Here is a 16,925-nt window from a genome sequence, read left to right as displayed (position 1 = left end):
TGGGCTCCCAAGAGGGGAAAAAAACCTACAGCAAAAAAAAAAAAAGCATTTCAAAGCTGGATCAAGTTCAGAAGAGGGCTAGAGGATACTTAGGCAACTGGAGCACAAGCACCTTTAATTCACAGGCTATGAATAAGCCACAGTAATCCATTTCAGTGTTTAACAGCTACAGTAACATATTAATGGAGGAAATAAGAAACAAAATTTATTCCAGTATTCAGCTAAATCCATACATAACAAAACACATTACAACTCAGCTGACAGCATGAACAAGGTCAACACACCATACTGGCAAATAAACACACACTGAATTTGGAACAATAAGAAACTACACCATGATGCAACAAGGTGACCTTAATGCTTAGGGCACATACAGCTGCTTCCCAAAACAGAACAGCATCACACAGCAACAGCTTTGCTACTAACACACACATCCCAGTATCTACTAAGGTACCAGTAATAAGGTTGCTAGTCCTAATGTTTTGTCCAAAACCAAGGCTTAATAATCCCCAAAATCACAAATTTTAACTGCACAATCCTACCTCTGCTCCCAGAATATCCTCCAATGTCATGCTGCACAGGCAGACTTCTGTTAAGTCCTTCATTAGCACCTGGAAGAGTAGATGAACAGAACTTTTGACACTGTCTCCCAAAGCATTCTCATATACAAACCAATGAAATTCACCCTACATAACCTGGAAACTAAGGAGAACTTCTGGGCCCCAAAGGTTGCAATCAATAGCATAAACTCCAGGTGGATGCCAACCATTAGTGGAATACCCCAGAGTCTGTTAATGGGGCCAAGAGACTTTACCATCTTCAATCAAGTCCTGGGACCAAGGCACAGAGTGTACCCTCTGCAAGTCTTCACACCTTATTTCAACATCAGCTGAAGCACAACTTGTTAACTGTAAGTTAAAAGTTTTCAAAAGAGAGAAAGGTTTATCCAGCCTTTTCTGCTGAGTTAAAAAAAAAAATCAATACCCGTTCTCTGAACTCTCAACTTCTACCAGTTCAAATCTGGAGGAGTTCAAGTAACAGAACTGACTTCTGGGTCTTGCCCATCCTAATTTTCCAACATCTTGAGAAGAAGTAATTAGGTAAAAAAAAATCTCCTTTTCACCTACACACTGAGAGGTAGGAGAATGATACATCAACAATAAACATACTGCCTTGTTCTAAATGCTCATAAGAAAATTAATCTTATCTGTGCTAAACATGACACATTAAAATAGTTTAGGTTGCACTTCCACAGCTGTTTGAACTAAGTATGAACTATATATTTTTATCCCAGACAATTTCACTTAAGTTAAAATATTCACATGTAGTTTCAGCAAAGATCATTCCTAAGAATAAAAACCAGTGAGAATTCCTTTACTGCCCTACCCCACATTTTGTCAGTTTTAAGCAAAACCTGTTTCCTAATCTGGCTATTGTACCATCACTCCAAGTAAGTGCTGGGACAAACTACTTCCAGCACCATCAGCATGGCCTATTATAACTAGAACTTCTGTTCATTTTAAAAAGGTATCATCTTCATGAACCCAAGAGCACTTTATGGAAACTTACAAAATGAAAACTACATGAATGTAATGCCTTGTTTAGTTGTGTGGTTTTTTTTTAATCTTTCAGCAGCTTCCCGTGACCTTTTCTTATTCTCAGTACAACTGTCAGGAAGTACCTTGGTAAGACTGCTCAACACTGCACATAGTATTAATTCATTTTCAACACTGTTTAACACAGGCATTTGTAGAAATGGTTACCCAGCTGTCATCCATTCACTTTAAATTATACAATGTATTCAACACCAACTAGAATCATAGAATCATTCAGGTTGGAAAAGACCTTAAAGATCATCAAGTCCAACCATGACCTAACTATCCTACCCTAACTCTAACAACCCTCCACTAAATCATGTCCCTCAGCACCACATCCAAACTGCTTTTAAACACATCCAGGGATGGCGACTCAACCACCTCCCTGGGGAGCCTATCCCAGTGCTTAACAACCCTTTCTGTAAAGAAGTTTTCCTGATATCCAACCTAAACTTACCCTGGTGCAACTTGAGGCCATTTCCCCTCATCCTGTCACCTGTCAGCAGTGAGAAGAGACCAACCCCGCTCTCACTGCAGTCACCGTTCAGTACTGGAAGAGAGCAATGAGGTCTCCCCTCAGCCTCCTCTTCCCCAGACTAAACAGCCCCAGTTCCTTCAGTCTTTCCTCATAGGCCATATTCTCCAAGCCCTTCCCCAGCCTTGTTACCCTTCTTCGGACCTGCTCCAGGACCTCCATGTCCTTCCCATACTGAGGAACTCAAAACTGAATACAGTACCTGAGGTGAGGCCTCACCAGAGCTGAGTACAGGGGCAGCATGACTTCCCTAGTCCTGCTCACCACACCATTCCTGATACAAGCCAGGATGCCATTGGCCTTCTTGGCTACCTGGGCACACTGCTGGCTCATATTCAGCCCACTGTCCATCAGTACACTAAAGTCCCTTTCCATCAGGCAGCTTTCCAGCCACTCCTCCCCAAGCCTGTAGGGTTGCCTGGGGTTGCTGTGACAAAAATGTAGGACTCGACACTATGGTAAACAAATGAGTGAGGGACACAAGTAAAACTTACTCCTAATATTATCTGTACAATCTGATTTTGCTTACTGCATAGGGGAACACATGAAAATATTAAAAAAAGCAAGAATAGTACCAGGTTACATCTTCTAAACATTTCAAGTCATCAGCTTCGCCAAATGTCAGTAAAATCTTAAGTAGTTTTTGCATACCAAGTGAGCCTTTATTCTGACTAAAGCCAAAGAAGGGGCTGTTTGGTCTGCCTGGGAAGCCAGACAAGGGGCTGCTTGGTCTGCTGGAGAAGCGGAGGGATGGGCTGTTTGGTCTGCCAGAGTTAGCCTACAGGGAAAAAAAGCGACATCACAATGTTACCTTCAGGCCAAGCAAAGTGTATGTGAACTAACAGTGCATTTAGGTGCTAAGTCTCCCAACTGAAATAAAGTGACTTCTGCACCCATGTGCACACTCTTTCAAGTTATTCTGTTCAAAGTTTCTTAAACTTCGCTACACTGAAGTGCATAATGTTCACACACAAATGTCATCAAAACCAAGTTATACACAAGCAGTATGAAGACAAGTTTATCTTGCCTCCTGTCAGACTTATGGTGGCATCAACTTCACTTTGCTAACAAACACTTAAAACCAATTAAAAACATTTGTCGCCCAAAGTAATAGTGCAATCTTTTGAAGCAATTTTTTTCTACAGTTTAAGCTTAGAAAGGTTTCAGACCACCAGTAACATGAATAAAACTATTTCCATCACCTTCCCAACTGCATTTCTGTTGTTCTTTTACAGCATGGCTACAGATTATCCTTAAGTATTTTAAATATGTCAGTCCCTCTTAAATTATTCAAAGATTCAGATACTCCACCCAAAACAGTTCAGAATAGCACCTACTTTTCACATTGTAGCATTGTAACATTTTATTTCCAGCAAAGCCTAGGTTTAAATTTCTCCTGTTTAATACAATTAGACACATATTAGTATGCCAAAGCACCAGGTGAGAGAGGAACATCAAAAAAACTACCCATATTTTTTACTTCTGGATCGTGCTTTTTTTGTTTTACAAAAACTTAAACAGTTTTCTTGTCGTGGCTATCTACCACTACCGGAAACTAACCCCAAACTAACAAAATCATCATTCTGATAGCACGTGCTACTACTTCTTTAGGCAACTGTACTTTTAGCTCATCACCTGTTTGGATAACCCATTCATCTCTCCTTATCCCCCTTTGCTCAAGGGGCATCTGTAAGATGTGTAAGAGCAGCGCCAACTACTGAAGATTCACAACAGGTCCTCCTGAAATTTACAGGAGTTTCTCCTGATATTCACTCATCCCACAAGTAGTAAAATATTATTTAGCTGTTTCTCATTACACTCCTCTATCTTATCCTTTACTTCACACCAAAGTATTTCGCTGCCATGTAATAAAGCCTCAAGATTTTGTGGTTTCCCATACAAATGATTTGTACACAAAACCGTTGCCTCTCTGCACAGCCCTTGCCGGTCTCTGGCACCTCAGGCACACAGCCATTCCCTCCCCAGGCAGCTCCGTGCCTTCGGCTCCCACAGCAGAGCCCGGCACCTCCTTCTTCGCACTGCTCGGGGAGCTGCAGGAAGCACTGCGAAGGCCTCTCGGCCTCCCCTTCCCAGACCGGGCCATCCCAGTGCCCCGCTCCCTGCCGCACCGCCCTCCCCTGGACACAGCTCACCATCCACGCCTGCTCCTCAGAACGCCCCTGGGAAGCCGCTGCCGCCTCCTGCTCCAGCTCCGTGTCCCAGTCCTCCTCCATAGCGAATGCCAGCAGCCCACCTGCAGGACCAGGAGCACGTTAGCAGCACCCCCCGCCCTGACGCCACCATCCCGACGGCTCTCGCGACGTGGCCACGCGACGGAGCCCTCCCCAGCACGCACTGCCCTTGCCCCCACGCCCGGCTCTGCTATGGCTCCATTGTGGTTCCGATGAGCCGCAGCGCTCCGCTCCGCGCCACACTCCCTACCAGCACCAGGAACTGTAACTTTCACTCTCCGCTCCAAATAGCATGGCGCCGTCTTCCGAGACGCCTTATATAGCCGCCACCGCGTGCCCCCGCCGTGCTTCGACCGCCAGCCAATGGGAGCGCGAATCGTCAGGCGGCGCATGCGCAGCAGCTCTCAGGGCCGCTAGGAACGCGTGGTGGGGGTGGGGTGAGAAGGTGGCGCTAGTGCTCTTAGTGGGCGGCTGCGGCCTGGGCGGTGCCGCGTTGGGCGGGAAGCAGGGTGAGGCTGCGGGCGGCGCTTTCCCTGTTTATGCTTCAGGGTACTTAAAGATCGCGGGCAAAAGGTGAAGCTAGGCGGTGCGGGAGGGCAGTCCCAGGGCTGCTCTGTCCCTAGGCCTGTCCTGTAGGAATTAGAGCACCTGTGTGGCTCCTCACGTGCTACAGTGGCTGTGGGAGCGCCCTTTGTTTCACAGGAACCTAGTGAATTCAGCTGTGCGACACAGCAACTAGCATGCAGGCTATTCTATTGCAAAAAAAATACAGACAAAATTAAGTACGTGCAGAATTAAAGGCTGAGGGAGGGAATTGTCCCTCTCAGCTCTGCCGTTGTGAGGCCCCATGTGCAATGCCATGTCCAGATCTGGGGTCCCAGCATGAGGAGCGTGTGGGGCTGCTGGAGCAGGTCCAGAGAAGGGCTGCAGGCATGATCAGAGGGCTGGAGCCTCTCCATGAAGGAAAGCTGAGGGATCTGGGCTTATTTGGCTTGGAGAAGAGAAGATATCCATGAGACCTCGCTGTTCTCAAGGGGAAAGCTCATCAAGAGGCCCTCAGTGAATGTGGGTTCCCATTTTCCAAGGCACGACCCACATGCATGGCAGAATATGTGCTTTGCCCAGAAGGCTGTGTGTCACAGAGTAGAAAGTCACAACACAATGCAGGCAGTTACTGAATACTCTTTCTTAAAGCCGTTTTTAATGACAGTGGGAGTGCAGGAGAATTTACACATTTATTTCATGTTTCCCTGTTAATAAATTACAGTTCTTGCAATAAAAGCTTTTTCCCAGCAAAAATCTTCCAAGACCTGTAGTTAATGATGAAGAAGGTAAGGAAATAGAAGCTGTATGTCTGCTGTGGCTTTAACTATTTAGGTCTTTCATGATGCAGATGGTGGATTTCAAGGCTGGGACTAGCTTCTTGCATAATCAAAATGTTGAATTCTTCCCACAGCTCTGCTTTTTTGTGTTTTGGTTGTAACCACTTTGAGCATCAGCAGATGGTGTCTCCATTGCTTTTCAAACTAATATGATAGCACGTGGCCAGACTTGTGACTAACTGACCAAGCTCTTCAAATATCCCAAAGCCACAAAGTACTTGAATTATAAGAGTGCCTAAGGTGCAAAAGATGAGCGTGAAGGAAGGGCTGCAGGAAGCAGAGTTGGAGTGGCTCGGATCGCATGTAGCTGAGACTCAGGGTGGTAGGTCATCAGTCTGCTGCCTTGTTTCCTCCTGCCGTCTGAAATTCAGATTATGCAGCAGTTTCCTTGAAGGAGCAGTGCTGCTGCTTGGCCTTGCTATCGGTTTTGGGCTGTGTTTGAGGAAGTACAGATTGGGATATGTGCTGATCTTGCTTTGAAATAGCTCTCTCACGTGGGAAAGCTGTGTCAGTGCTGACTTCCTTGCACGCTGTTCAGTTTTCCCTAGCAATAGCTATAAACATCCCTACAATACAACTATGAAAAGGATGTGTTCCCACCTTGGTTTAACTGGGAGCGACAACAAAAAAAGGTAACCTTACCAACTAGAGATTTTCTGTGAGCAGCAGTGCTGTGACTGTTCTTGAGCAATCTACTTTAGGGAACCTGCTTTGTCAAGTGGTTGGATTTGATGACCCCCGGAGGTACCTTCCAACCTCCATGATTCTGTGATAACCCCCCAGTGTGAACCACTATAAATGCACCCAATGGACCTCTGCCAAGACTCTATGCTTGTGTCATGGTTGCCGTCCACACTGGTGTGCCCCCACCACCCAGAGCAGAGTGTGTGGTAGACATCTTGTTGCAGCACATGCTACTTAATGGCAGCTGAGATGGCGCCAGGCTGTTACACTTGAGAATTTGATTCCAATATAAAAATAGGTGAGGCAATTCTTGCCCTGAAAAACGTGGCTTAGCCAAACCATACTGGCCAAACCCAGTATTTTGTCTCTGTCCAGTGGGTTTTTGTCTGTCACGTTACATGTGCTTGTGCAAATTTGGGCAGTAAAACTGCTGACTTAAAATTGTATGTTTTGGCAATAGATTTCATGATTTGCAAAATGAAATCTAGTCACGTATGGAGTCAGAACGAAAATTTGTGCCAGAACTTGAACATGAAAACTGGTTGATAGATTTAGCATTTTTGGATGGATTTGACCTCTCGTTGAAATGAGTTAAACATGCATCATCAAGGTGAAAATCATCTTACCCATGCTATGTTTCAGACCATGACAGCTTTCAAAATGAGGCTCTGATTATGGCAGGCTCAAGTTATGGCAAATCATGTTATGCATTTAGATACGCTGGCTAAACACAGTCGCGTGAACAGTGAAAAACATGCAGCCGTGCTTTTTGTTCTGATAAAGGAATCTGAGAACAGGTTTCGAGATTAAAAAGAGAAAAGGAAGAAGTCATCAATTTTTGTGTGTATTTTTGACTCCATTTTCAGTCAACATAAATACATCACCTACGGATTTTCAAGGGGTATGCACAGAGCTGCAATCAGATACTCATCTCAAAGAAAAAAACGATCGTGTCTCTTTACCAGACTTTTGTAATGCTCTCTTACCAGAGAAAAACATTCCCAACTTCACAACCTCATTCATATCACCACTTTTTGGCAGTACGCACATTCGTGCAGAGCCATTTTCATGCAGGAAGAGCACAATGTCATCAAAAATCTCTGACAGCACCTTGAGAACAAGAACTGCAGCCACTGCCATGGAACCAGACCGACGCCTTCGTTTCACAAAAACAAGGCCAAATATCCCACTTGTTTTACCTTTCTGTTGCTCTCTGTTTTGTTTTGTTGCCTTTTTTTTTCTTTTACATTTTAATAGATAGATATATATTTATAACTTCTGTTACTTGCATTCAGTAACTATACTGTATATTATATACGTGGCCCAAGACAATTCGTCTTCACTGCATGCAGCCCAGGCAAGCCAAAAGGCTGGAGGCCCGCGCTCCAGCCCGTGCCTTTGAAGTGCTGACAACGCTGCAGCTTTGCACAGCTGTAAAAAATATGTCAAAGCGCGCGGCTTTGCGTCGTTGCCGAAGTTGCAAAGCGGCGGCAGAAGGCGAAAGGAGCTCCGCAGCGCCTCCCCGCCTCCAGCAGCCGCGGCCCAGTCCGGCAGCGCGGGGCGGCGCCGCGCGGCTCGCTGGGAAGCGTAGTCCGGGGCTCGGCGCTCGGGGTCGCTTCCTGTTGTCGGCGCAGAGCGCTGTCGGAGCCGCAGGTAGGAGGCCGCGCCGGCGTGGGGGTCCCGGCGGCAGCGCAGCGGAGTAGCCCGCGTGGAGGGCCGGGCTGCCGCTGCCTCTCCTCACCGGCGGCGGGGCGGCGAGCACGGCCGGGGAGCCCCGTGCGCCGCGGGCCGAGCCGCGCCCTGCGTGCCGCCGGCCGAGGGGGGACCGCGCGGAGGGGCGAGGCCGGCACGGCTGAAGCCGCGTGCGGGGGAGCCGAGCGGAACGGAGCGCCGTGCGGGGCGGCGCGCTGCGGTACGGGCAGCTCGCGAGTCGCGGAGAAGCTTGGCTCCGTTCTGACAGCCCGCAGACCTGTGCCCTTTAACAGTGCTGGTGAAAACGTAATCGTTAAGATGTTTAACTTCTTTACGTTCTGATGGTTGTAACTATAGAATCTCTTTAGAATCTGCACAAACGTGTATATGTGTTCAAATAGTAGACTCTTTGTCTGCTGAAGATAAGTTCGTTTAATTTCTTCTACATTCTACTTGGACACCATCTGTCAATAGCCACGTGCTCATTGATTCAGCCTGAGGTGCTTAAGAGGTTGCTCCAAAAGTACTGCCTCCTATTTGTTTCTATGGAAACTACAACAGATACAAAAAGCACTATAACACTGATAGAGGTTCCCAGCTACAAAACACTCTTTCAACATAGTCAGCACGTGTAGCTGTGCAGTTTTGCCAGTGATGAACAGGAGCCTGCATGCCACATTCATAAACATGTGAACCAGCAGAGGTACCCCACTGTTGCCATCACCACTGCTGAAGGCAGCACCCACTGCCTCACTGTGCTCACATCCACTGCTTGGGCTCAGAAACATGTGGCGAGTGTCAGCGAATGTCAGTGAGTGACATTTTTTTCCAGATGGAGGAATTCAGTGCCACATCTTTGCTTCTAATGCACTTCCATGTCTGACACCATCCTGTCAGGCTGTTCCTCTGCTGCCATCTGTCACACAGCAACAAAATGTGAAGGAATATTGGTGGGAAGGTTCGTTCTATACTGTGATACCACCAACATCTGCCTCTGACATTGTGGGCCAAGATCATAAAATAGGAGGCATTACTTTTGGAACAGCCCTTGTAGAAGCTTAACAGCAGTGCAGCTTGTATCTGCAAGCAGTGTTACCAAAGCAGACATTATCTTAACACTGCTTACATGTTTTAATTATTTTCAGCTATTGCAGTCCTATGAGAATATGGACAAGCTGACTTGTGGCAAGTTGTCCCTGTTTTAAGGAGCTCTGAATGTATGTCACTACTTTTACTTCTTCAGCACCTTCTAACCTAGGGCTCATTACCCCAGAAAAGGAAGCTGGGAGCTCTTCTGTTCTGCTTTGAAGTTCCCTTTTTTCAGGGTAGAGCCTGCTTGTTTCTCACAGTTTCTGTGTGTATAGCCTGCAGTATACTTGAGTCTTATGCCTTGCCCTTTATTCATGGATTCATCATTCAGAATTTAGGAGACGACCACCTCACAGCAAGTAGCACTTCTGAAATCATTTTTCTTGTTTGAAGTACTTGCGTTAGTGGATTATAGTACTTAAGCCATGAATGTGATACGGAGTTATACTTTAAATAAGAATAGACTATGTCCACAGGTTTGCTTGCCACATTTTCATTGGAAAAATCTAGTTGACTGGGAGACGTACTTAGAAGAACCACAACAAACATGAAAACAGGGAACTACTGTTGCACATAAGCTCAGTAACAGTCTTCAGTGCAGATTTTGTCTGAAAGACTGTTGCTGTGATAAGGCAAGTTAAAGAGGAACAAGTTAAATTTGATTTAAGTTGTTTGACCATTTGATTGTAACATGCATGACTTCACAATTAAGAATTAAGGCTTTGTATGTGATGGCTTGTCAATTGAGTCTCCCCCTACACTAAGAAATTATTGCAGAGTCACTGTTAGCATAGCACGTCAGCTTTGCTTTTGGTAACATGGAGCTGTTGTGCAAGTAGATCTCAGAACTGCGTGTTTTCCAGCACCATTTCCAACTGCACAGACACTGTGGATGGCACACTGTAGGCTGTGGTGGCGGTTCCCCTCTCTGCCTCCTTTCCCCCACTCTCCCAGGAGAGTTCTCTGATGAAGAAGATCCTACAAACCAGTTAAGCATGGTCTGAGCGTGTGGGATAACCAGGACAACTGACTAACAACGCAGTTCTGTGCCTGCTGTGGTGTAAACTTGTTTGGTAACCCCTTTCCATGGCCTAGGCAGAAAGTCCGCACTGATCCGTCCAGATGGGTGTTTCATTTTAAGGTGTTGACACATGCACCTGTAGCAGAGCTGAGTGCTGGCACAGATTCACAGTACAAGCAAATTGTACTGTTTGTTTGTCCTCCAGTGCAAAGACCAGATCACAGCACCACCAGGCTAGGATGAGCGTTCTCAATCTGGTGATTCCTTGTTTTCACTTCTTGAAGCTTTTCAGGCTTTGTCTCCTAGGAGAGAGGGAGAACCTGAGAGGCAGAGAAAACATAAATTTACAGGAGCAAACCATTAATGAAAGTACACCTCTGCTTTGAATACCACCTGAAAGTCATCCAGAGTGCAGCTCAGGGTGGGACTGGGAAAAACACCTCGTGTACCTGTTGGTATTGTTTCACAGTTTCTTCAGCAGCAGCAGAAAAACCTGGATTAGTAAATCCTCATTTGCTTGTTACCTGTTCCTGGCTTTCTGATACAGTGCTTCACATGTTTGCAGGAGAATTATGAGCAGGACAAGGGGGCAAGTCTGTGCAGGCTTAGCACCTTTCAAGACATTGACATGGTGTTTGAATATGTAGGTTTTTATATTCTAGTGGTTGTTGGGACTGTGTTGGTAGCATGGCTGTTGTGATTAAATGATTTGACAATCACGTACAGAACTTTGTCTGTCACAAGTACTTTTTAAAGATAAACCTCCAAAACTAGGTGAGCCTAGGTCAGATTCCTAGTATAAAAGCTCAAGGTAGCCATAACAGTAGGAAAATAAGCAGGAGGGAAGTAGCTGATGTAGTGGAAATTGTCAGGCAATAAGTCTGGATATCACAACCAGCTTAATCCCATGTATATAAAGTGTTTTTGCCTGCAGTTATCTTTTAAGCTACACTCGTTCTGGCTACAGTTTTCATATCATACAGTTTTGATATCATACAGTTTTCATATCTGCATCTATTTGTAAAGTACTTAATTTGCTGGTCACGAGCTTCTCTTACCTATTCTGAACAATAAGCACTTATAAGCTAGACTTTTGAAAAGGTTTTATTTTTAAGTAGGCCCTTAAGAGACAAATAAACAGTGCTGTAACCCCAAACTATGCTTTCAAGCCTAATGTAGTGCATGCTACGTCTTGGAAGGATTGCTTTTCTTTATGGAATATTTAAAGATGTTCTGGGCTCTTCGTAGCCACGGTGCAGAGAAAGTCATACTGGTGATCATTGTTTTCTGCATTTTTCAGATTGAATTATAAAGCACAAATGCATTATTTACAAGAGGTTTTAAGGACATGATACTTAATCCATGCCATAATCAGAGCCCCAAGGAAGGAAAAGATCTCAGTCACTCAGTCTTCTGGAAAATTCGGACTAAATTCACTGTCGAGTGCTGAGACTTGAATTGATTTCCAATTCCAGTCCATCCACTAGGGATTTAAATTTTCATCTGTATTGTTTTGGCTAAATCCAGAGCATGATTTAAACTCAAACAGAAGAGGCTGCAAAACGCAGGATGGAGGAATCTCAGCTGCTGAGGTAAGGGTGTTTGGGAAAAGTATGCAGGATGTTAAGCTGAAAAAGACAACAGAACAGAATAAAAATGAACAGTTAATACTGGATTATCAGTCTTCTGCCTGAGACTCCTGGTAGTTTTATGCAGAAAGAAAGAAGCTGTTAGCTGTAGAGATGACCATTAAAAGCAGCAAAAATAAAGCCATAAAGACTATTTTCTCGAGGTACAATCAGAGGTATGCAGAAGGGTTTGGGAATGACAGAGGAACAGGTGGATAGTTGTAGCAGTAGGTGAAGCCATTATGTTTGCTCATCTGAACATGAGACTGCAGCAAGTCCCATGAGGACTGTGATTCAGTTGAAGAAAATATAATTCCATTTGCTTAAAAGCAATCTGCTTCCTACTGTTTAGCTTGGAGTGTTCTGAATGCATGCAATACATACTTATTAATGTGTCATTAAGCCAGTTGTTGTCTTTAATTCAAAGAACCTGGACATGATACACTGCTATAATTCAATCTTTATTCTCATTCTGGGAAATACACTGGAAAACTGCATACATATTTGCTGTAAAGTTTGAAGTAATTTATTGAAACGATAGACTGTAATAATTCAGATAAATTGTTCTCAGCTGTTCTGTTGCTAATTGCAAATACAGCTCTTTTAAAAATCACAAGGGTCTTTGAGTGGAACAGTGAGGACTGGAAAGGAGTTTTGTGCTGTGAAAACCATTGGATCAGACCTACAGATAAAAATACTTAACATTTCTTCCCACATGGTGGACTTGCTTTTAGCTCTGTGGTAACTCAAAAAAAACCAAGATTCAGATTACGAACTTTTTTCATTCCCAGTATAAAAGCAACATCCATCATAGTGCTTTAATTTATATTGGCTGTTGCTGTAGTAGAAGAATCAGAGCACAATGGTTTATTGAACACTTTACGTAAATGTGGAGGGTGTTTTGAAATTGTTATTCCTGCTGTACTTGACTAATGATTTTGCATTATGTAATGACACTTCCCAGCAGCAAATTGAAGGGTTTTTCTGTTTTCACCTCAGGAGCTTCTGAAGCTGTGGAACTCTGCCAGTCTTAAATTCATAGCAGATATACAGCTTACTTAGCTGCATTTGTCTTGTTTTCTTTCTTTTGTCCAGAATAATTGTCAGAGTGTAGAAGAAAGAAGTGTATTCATCAGAGATGGAGGAGGATACCAAGCCTCTCTTGATTCCTGTAGGAGGTGATGAATGTAATTATGGAATCATGAATATACAGTTTAGTCCAGAAGATTTTAAATGCAAAAGGTAAGAGGAATGCTGAGCATGCAGAATGATTCTGTAGTGGTTTGCTGTCTAATCTTTGCTTCCAGCAACAGAATTCTATGAAGACATAAAACTAACATTTGGAAACTAGGGTCTAAGTGCAAACAGTTCCTATTTTGTCTCTATTCTATGTTTTCTCTAAGCACCAGAAGAAGAAATGTGCTTATTATTTTGTATACGAGAATAACACTTTCCTACTGACATCATTTAAAGAAGCGTGGTCTAATTAGAATTGAGCTTGTGAGCTGAAAAATGCTCTTCAAACACTGAACGAATAGTGTGTATACTGAATTGTGACGATTTTTATTTAACACAACAAAGTGAAATGTTGGGACTATGCAAGAAAGCTTGCCAGATGCAGTAGGTAAATGGCTGTTGACATGTGTGAATGGCTGTGCGTGCATTCTGAAGGTGATATGGTGAGGAATATATTATTAGCTCACACTGAGGAAATATTTTGTCTTTAGGAAAGCTATAGTGTTGTTTGTTTGTTCAGTTTTTTTTTTTTTAGATGGAGCAAATAGGAAAATAGAGCAGTTTGCTCTTTTTGCTTTGGCTGCAAAAATGATATTTATCTAGCTAAGCAATAATTTTCTCATATATAATAATGTTTTCATACAATTTAACAGCTCTGTTCCTCAAAGGAGCTCAGAGTGGGAGGATTCCACTGCTATTGCAGTTAAGATTTTGTGAGCTGTTGTTTGTTGTTAAATCAAAACTGAGATCAGAATGAGAACTGCTCTTCTTGTGTTAGCTGGAGACAGCAGCTCCACTTTTTTTACCAAAAAGAATAGCCCTGTGCTTTAGGACCGTGGTTTTACTCCTTTGCCTCTTTTTTTTTTTTTTTTTTTTTTTTTTTTCTCTCTTTCCATCAAGCTTCCTATTTCAGTATTGCAGGCTTCCCATAGAAGCTGAAGATGGCACTGTTGTATACAAACTACTTTACTTGTGGCCACTTCAGCAAGAGCTTTTGAGGTTAGTGAATTCCTGCTGTCTCAGCCTGGACCTCTAGCGTTAGAAAGCCTTAAGTGACTATGTGTATGTTAGGCATGGTTTATTTAGCAGGGCTAAATAACTGCTCATCTATGTGAGGGAAAGAGAAGGAAGATGGGGGGAAGACAAAGGTAGGAGTTAACACAGAGAAACAATGGAACACAGGTGTGGGCATGTGCAGAACAGTGTATATAAAGATTAGCAAACAGTAGAGGTGGAAAAAGGGGTTGTGCAAGCTACATTTTCAGCTCATCTTATTCCTGTAGAGTGTCTGAGCCACTCATGGCTCCTCTGACACAGGAAGACTGCTAATTTTTATAGAGGTTTTGAGGAGCTCTTTATGTTAAAGACTGCATGTGTTGTGTTGGAGGAGCAGTGAGTTTAAAGAAGTAATGAGAGAAGTTTGCTCCCCTGTGGTATATCAAAAAGCCAAGATCCACTTTTCAAAAGTGAAATTGGGTATTCATTCCTTATTGTGCTTTTTTTTCTCTGTGTGATTTCTTAAATTTGATGATTGAACTTCATAAAACATCATAATGCACGTGGTGTTTAGTTCTCTCTCCAAAAGCAGTAAATGTTCTTGGATTATGTTCCCACCTCCACAACCTCCAGTTTTGCAGATCCATTCTCTTTGTCCTTGTTGTTCCTCTTTTAAGTTCCTTCTTCCATTTAGAATTTCGTAGTCTTTTGTCTCCCAAGCATGCAGAGGCACAAAGAGAAGGGGCATCAGACCTGGGATACCAGAAAGGCCTGGAAATCATTGTGGTGCCAAACAAGGTTGAACTCCCGTCTTTGTGTATTAGAAGGCATAGCACAAATTTCAGGTTGGATATTAGGAAAAGCTAATTTCCTAAGCTTTCCTAATTTCCTTTCCACACCAAGAGAGTGATTGGGCGCTGTAACAGGCTGCCTATGGAAGCTGTGGAATCACCATCGCTGGAGGTGTTCAGTGAACATGTAGATTTCTTAATGGTCACGGTTTAGTAGACAATACTGATGGTAGATGGACAGACTAGATGGTCTTTGAGATCTTTTCCAACCTTAATTATTCTATGCTATGATTTTATGATCTTTAGAACAAGGAACAAGGAAGAAGAAAGCCATCAGGGTTTGCCTTGTGATGGTCAGGACAATACTGGGGGCTTTGTAGTCTTGGAAGTGTGACTGGAAGGGCTTGTTCTTTTGATCTTTAGGGAGATGTAGCTGAAGGGAGAGAGGTTTATCATCTGAAAAGGTCAAATGGTTCAAATGCAATAATAGTACGTGATGTACTCTGCTTAGCTGCTCCTTTTTTAATTCGCTGTTCGGGAAACTATAATCAGATGTAGGTGCATGGTCACTTACCTCAAATTTTTAGAGTCCCTATTAAGCTTTGAGATCACTATCAAAGTGTTTTGTGTAATCTTTTTAAGTTCATTTAGTCCCTTTTTGATACTGTTCTGTTCCTTTGCTTGGGTTTGGGATTTGATTGCATTTACACAGTTACTTGGTTTTCTTAAAAGCTTGGAAGATTTGGGATTTTTGAAAGGCATGTTTTTCATTGTTTACTTAAGAACAATGAACAAATTGCTTTTTTAAAATAGAATGGTAAATTACTTTATTTAGTATTCTCCTGGTATTTTTGTCAAAATACAGAGCTACTTTTAACACTCTCAGAGGGGGTTCTTCACAATGACCTGAATTTCTTGCACTCTGTTAGGTTTGTTTGCCTTTTTTCTAGGGCCCTTTGAAAGACAGACTGTTATTGTAATGGCTTGTTGATGCTTATTGTATTCAAGGGATAGCAGGTTTTTTCCGTCTTAATGCTCTTTTAACATACTTTTTGTCAATGTATTGCTTTGCATTTTGTCAATGTATTGCTTTGCATATGAAAAACAGTGCACCTTGTAAGGGAAGATAAAAGCTTCTGTGCTTTTTTTTCCCCAATTCCTTTTGAAGTTCCATAATGTTCTCTTAGAATGCAGGAAAGATCAGTAGATGGAGTTAAACAGTTATAAATTAAACAGTTATAAATTAAACAGTGTCTGTAGGTGGCATTCAGATAAGCTTTTCTCATGCGAAAGTACTTCCTTTTCATTTTAACATTTCTCTTAACTTAAAAAGAATAGATAATGGTAAAGGCTAACCTGCACAGCAGCTACAGTTTCTGCATGCATGCTTTTACTTCTCCAAATTCATGCGAACTTTCTATTCCATTGTTTGGTTTTTATTTTTCTGTATCACTAACATTCCTACTAATTCCTAATCTTACTACTCTCTCACAAGACCTCTCTATGAACCTTCCTACCCACTGTAAGAGGGGCAAAGAATATCTTACCTTTGACAGACTAGAGGGAAAGTGCATGAAATGTGGTGTGGCAAAGCTTGTGGTTCTTTATTTGCTAAACTAGTGTGCATCCTCCAAAGGATTCTTCTTCCATCAAGTATTTTAAGATAGTTGTGTGGTCATGCACTGATAATTATAATTACAGTGGTAAATATGAATATGGGAAAAGGTTAAGTTGCCAAGAGAATAAAGACCTTATAGGGTACACCATGTATATGACTTAAAATTCAGACAGCTTAGATGGTAGAAATCAAGTCATGGAGTTGTTTGGAACTGGTTTCCTCAAGGTAAGTACAATAACATCTGTAGTGATCTTATGCAGATAGGTGGAAGAAATAGCAACCTATGAATCCATAGTCAATAGCTATAACTGTAGTTTTTCTTACTGCTTTTGTTCCTTATTTTGATTTCCATGACAGTGAAGCAGTTTAATTTCTTAGTTTCTTCTGTGCACTATACAGTGATCCTGTAATAATTTGGTAACTCACTAAAACAGAAAAGGAATTTGCTGGTTTTATTTCTGTACAA

At 42.8% G+C, this 16,925-nt stretch overlaps 2 protein-coding genes across 7 annotated transcripts in view; one reads left to right on the top strand and one right to left on the bottom strand.

Annotated features, from left to right (window-relative positions):
- The window catches only part of DDX4 (DEAD-box helicase 4), a 31,795-nt gene extending 27,181 nt beyond the window's left edge, over positions 1-4,614 (bottom strand). Inside the window, exons 1-4 of one of the 2 annotated variants that reach the window (XM_040655364.2) lie at positions 4,487-4,614; positions 4,284-4,384; positions 2,782-2,908; positions 543-611 (exon numbers count right to left, since the gene is read on the bottom strand). In XM_040655364.2, the coding sequence (XP_040511298.1) occupies positions 543-611; positions 2,782-2,908; positions 4,284-4,364 (277 nt within the window). In that variant the 5' untranslated portion in view covers positions 4,365-4,384; positions 4,487-4,614. The remainder of the gene's footprint in view (positions 1-542; positions 612-2,781; positions 2,909-4,283; positions 4,385-4,486) is intronic. The other variant, NM_204708.3, reaches the window with a different exon arrangement.
- A 3,382-nt stretch (positions 4,615-7,996) lies between these two features.
- SLC38A9 (solute carrier family 38 member 9) overlaps positions 7,997-16,925 on the top strand; it is a 44,250-nt gene continuing 35,321 nt past the window's right edge. For 2 of the 5 annotated variants that reach the window (XM_046905524.1, XM_424731.8), the window contains exons 1-2: positions 7,997-8,041; positions 12,914-13,060. In XM_046905524.1, coding sequence (XP_046761480.1) covers positions 13,052-13,060 — 9 coding nt within the window. In that variant the 5' untranslated portion in view covers positions 7,997-8,041; positions 12,914-13,051. Of the gene's footprint in view, positions 8,301-9,440; positions 11,783-12,913; positions 13,061-16,925 lie in introns of those variants that run through there. The other 3 variants (XM_046905522.1, XM_046905523.1, XM_004937242.5) reach the window with 3 other exon arrangements.

This window comes from Gallus gallus, chromosome Z (genome assembly GCF_016699485.2).
Source record: "Gallus gallus isolate bGalGal1 chromosome Z, bGalGal1.mat.broiler.GRCg7b, whole genome shotgun sequence".
Classification (NCBI taxonomy): Eukaryota; Metazoa; Chordata; class Aves; order Galliformes; family Phasianidae; genus Gallus; species Gallus gallus.
This window is presented reverse-complemented; position numbering and strand designations above follow the sequence as displayed.